The following is a 4,199-nucleotide window of genomic DNA, read 5'->3' as shown; positions in this document are numbered from 1 at the left end:
ATTGTTCTAGAGAATATAAATAAAAAAAGACTATTGCTGAAAAGAAATTGTTTCTTATAATAGAAATGTACCAAATACACCCTAACTTGTTGCAAGTGCTTTTATGCATAGCTAGCCTCATCTTTACTTGGTAATTAATTAATATTATGGAGTATAAAGAATTGTATTCTTGGCAACCTCTTCTTTGCTTAAAATCGTAAAATCTAATGCACGTGTTTCACGCTTTTACCTTGTCATTTGACGTCCCCTACCGAATCCGCACCATTGTCGGCCGCACCATTGTCGGCACCCTAATCATTCTTTGGTTCCACGAGTTCATGCTATATATTGCACGACCTAACCTGCGCAGGCACAGAGAGAGAGAGAGAGAGAGAGAGAGAGAGAGAGATAATGGAGGATAATGGAGGATGAGAGGACGATTAGCATCTCTGAGCCAATGGCCATGAATGGAGGGAATGGACCTTATAGCTACGCCCAGAACTCCTCGTATCAGGTACTTCCTATACAAGATGAATATAAATTGTAGTTTCTGTGGAAATTTTTGGTTGTCGCTTTATATAATTTAATAGCTATCACTTGGTCGATCTAATTTCATAAAAAGTTTTAGCACGCTTAACATTTCTCTTCTTTTTTTCTACTATCTATGAAAAAAAAAAAATACAAACTCATGTTTAAATGTTGCATTGACTGAAGAACTAGAGCAGGAAGCTCGAACATGATTGGGTTCAATGACAAAGCACTTCTATATCGGAATATTGGTAAAAAAGTTTTAGACTTTTACTAATTTAGATCTAAATATTTTTATATTTTACTTATTGAGTCCATTTAACTAAAAATTGTTAACGTGACACTAGCTATTTTACGTGGCATGGCCTGTACCGACGTTTGACAATTTTTTAATAATGTTTAAATATTTTTTGAAAATTTTATATAGTTTTATTTATTATTTTCATTTATTTTTTTCCCTTTCTTTTTTCCTGCTCTAGTCATTGGCCAAAGGCAAGGGCCGGTGAGATCGACTTGCTAGCCACAGGTGAAGCTTGCCCACCCTTGGTAAGGCTTGACCTTGCCTTGTGACTGGTGAGGCTTAGCCCTCATTAGATTCAACAAGGTTGAGCCTCGTGCAACTACTGGTGAGTCTTGACCTTGCTTAGTGACGAAAAGGTCTACCTCACCGATCGCTAGGCGAAGTCAAGCCTTACTAGTCCCAAGATGAGGTTGACCTTGCTAGTGGCTAGTAGTGGTGAACTTTGCCAAGACCAGCTAGAGGAGGAAGGGAAGGGAAAAAAAGAAAAGGAAAAAAAAAACAACAAAAGAAAAACTCAAAAATACTAAAATATTATTAAAAATATTCATTTCATTGATTATGGGTCAAAATCAGCCGGATAAATTCAATTGGCAAAACGTAAAAAAAATTATGACTCAATTGACAAAGTTAAAAATGGTTTAAGATTGAATTGACAAAAGTACAATAAACTTAAGATTATTTGGACAATTTTCACCTTCTATATGCATACTAACATATTACTACCTTGATGATATTTTTTTCAAGTAGTAGATGATCATCTCCACTGCCTAAGCTTATTGATGCGAGTCAAGTAGCTTTAACTATAGGTGCAATAGACAAACGATTTTTTTTTTAATTTATAATTACGATGACGTGGTTTACAAAAATTTTCTAAATATTTTAGTCATAATTTGGTTCACTAACCATAAGATTTCCTTGACCTCATAATTCCGTGTTAGTTTCATTATCAGATTGTCCTATCTCATCCTTGCTTCAACATCTTTTCCACTTTTGCTCTCTCTTCATACATCCACTTCTACTCACTATCGTATCAGAATTAACAACCTTTATTTGGTGCATTTTCTCTCTTATTGCGCAAGTTTGCAAGTTTTTGAGTTGCTACTCGTGTTTGCGAATTTAGGAATTTTGTATGTTCTTGTCATCATCCGCTTCTGCCGTATCAAACGCTATCACTGTCATAAAGTCATTTGCGAAGACTAAAAGTTGTACTCCAATGGTGACTATTAATTATGGGGTGGACTTCCACTCATCAATCACTTCATAAAGTAGAGCATGTATGGGATTATCAACTGAATCTTTCTTGCATATGGTACATTGTTAAAGTGGCTGGACGTTGGACCATCTATCCACTAAACATATGGATGGGTTTTGCACGCATGGAAATAAGTATTGCAAAAGTAATTGCCAATATTGCCCTGTTCTACAGAAAGGAGTCGCTGTAGCCGCCATGGGTATGATCAAGGAAGCTTTACCTGCAACCCTCGATCTCAATCACCTCTCTTCATCCTCTCCAGACCCCATCATCAGAATAGCAGACTTTGGTTGCTCCACAGGACTCACGTCCATTCAAGCCATTGAAACCATAATACAATGCCTCTTAGACCTCATCAAACCCATCAAACATTCGCCATTTCGTACCCTCGAGTTCCAAGCCATCTTTAACGACCTCCCCACCAATGACTTCAATACGCTTTTCGCCAACCTCCCCAAGAAGCGGCGGTACTACGCCATGGTGGTCCCAGGGTCGTTCTATGGGCGTCTCCTCCCGACTGCGTCCATACACTTGGCATGCTCATCCTTTGCGCTCCACTGGCTGTCCCGTGTTCCGCAAGAGATATTGGACAAGTCTTCCTGTGCTTGGAATGGAGAGAGAATTCACTACGAGAGCTCGCCTGCGGAGGTGGTAGGGGCTTACGCTGCTCAGTTCGAGAGAGACATGGAGGCGTTTCTCAGCGCAAGAGCGGAGGAGATGGTCAGTGGAGGATTGGTATTCATGGTTGTGCCAGGTGCGCCGGATTTGGTTCGTGAATCTCAGGCCACCTTAGGGTCGGAGATTGAGCTGCTGGGGTCTTGCCTCGTGGACATGGCGAATACGGTACGTAGTTTCAGTTCAATGCTAAGTCTACTGATCTACGGTACAAAGAATGTAATAACTTTTTGGAATAATAACATCTCCTAGGGAAAATCATGTAGTGCGACATGTCGTTGGTTGTTTCTGCTGTTTATCCAAGGATGAATAATAATCTTTGTATTGATGGTGTTAATATTTGTTGGATCTGTGCAGTAGAAATATTTTTAAAAATAATTAAATAACAGTTTAACACATGGTGAAATATTGGCACGTGAAAATAGACAGAAAATACAAATGGCCAAAATCATTATTTGGCTCCAGGAATTAAGCAGGGCTTTCATCACTTTGAAAATAAATATTTGGAACGCAGGGGATCATAAGCAAAGCCAAAGTAGAGAGCTTCAACTTGCCAATATATTTCCCATCAGAAAAGGAGCTGAAGCAAGTGATCGATCGAAACAGATTCTTCGACATTGAGAGGATTCAGACCCTGAACCACCCCAAAATGCACGTTGCTTTTTCCACCCTCGAATCGCGCTCTCTCTACTTAAGAGCAGCATTCGAGGGATTATTGCTCCATCATTTCGGCGATGAACTGATCATCGATGACTTGTTCCACCGGTACTCGTTGAAAGTGGCGCAATCTCCCTTTTTCCTGAAGCCAGAAAACCATGAATCCATCACATTCTTTATGGTCCTTAAGCGTAAAAAGTCTGAAGAGAACATGCAGTGATTCAACTGGCACATACCGACCGTTGTTTCTGGAAGAGAGAATTGACTAGGAGCAGAAATCTGAGTTCAAATGAACGACGCCGTTAACTAGATATCCCCAACTCGAACAAGTTTGTGCTCCATTCTCCATGTAGTGTGCTTCTTTTTTATTGGAGTGAATATAACTAATGACCATACCGTACTGTCATGGTTATTTGTTAAACCTACATAGATTCGAATTTGCTTGCTCTATTATAAAGAATACGTTAATGCTCATTGCCTTTTCATTATTGAAATGCCTACTTGTTTAACCTGCTCCGTTAAGATATCATATTTTAAAACCGCCAGCTCTGCATCTTTTAGTTACTTGTAGTTCTGGAGTGTTTACATTTTTTGGTGCTATAAGAGCAACCACGACCACCAATTTAGTATCACAACAAAGATAGACAAGATTGAGACCAGACAATGTAGTCAAAATGGAGGGTCTATTACACTTTAAGATTACCAAAATAATTAACTTGAGGAGTGTCTAAAGATTTTCACGATGCTCCTACTTGATTCAATTAACTTGCCTTTTAATTTGGTCCATGTGATTTATACGATATTTTA

The 4,199-nt window shown here is 38.9% G+C and overlaps 1 protein-coding gene across 1 annotated transcript; it reads left to right on the top strand.

The window, feature by feature from the left end:
* Positions 1–378: 378 nt before the first annotated feature.
* Positions 379–3,859, top strand: LOC104433183 (loganic acid O-methyltransferase). The gene is made up of 3 exons (XM_010045854.3): positions 379–493; positions 2,235–2,903; positions 3,250–3,859. Exons 1-3 carry the CDS (start codon positions 401–403, stop codon positions 3,610–3,612), a joined length of 1,125 nt encoding a protein of 374 aa, XP_010044156.2. The 5' UTR covers positions 379–400; the 3' UTR covers positions 3,613–3,859.
* The last annotated feature ends 340 nt before the right edge of the window (positions 3,860–4,199 follow it).

The sequence above is a fragment of the Eucalyptus grandis genome, chromosome 2, assembly GCF_016545825.1.
Source record: "Eucalyptus grandis isolate ANBG69807.140 chromosome 2, ASM1654582v1, whole genome shotgun sequence".
Classification (NCBI taxonomy): domain Eukaryota; kingdom Viridiplantae; phylum Streptophyta; class Magnoliopsida; order Myrtales; family Myrtaceae; genus Eucalyptus; species Eucalyptus grandis.
Note: the sequence above shows the minus strand (reverse complement) of the source record. Positions and strands in the feature narration are given on the sequence as shown.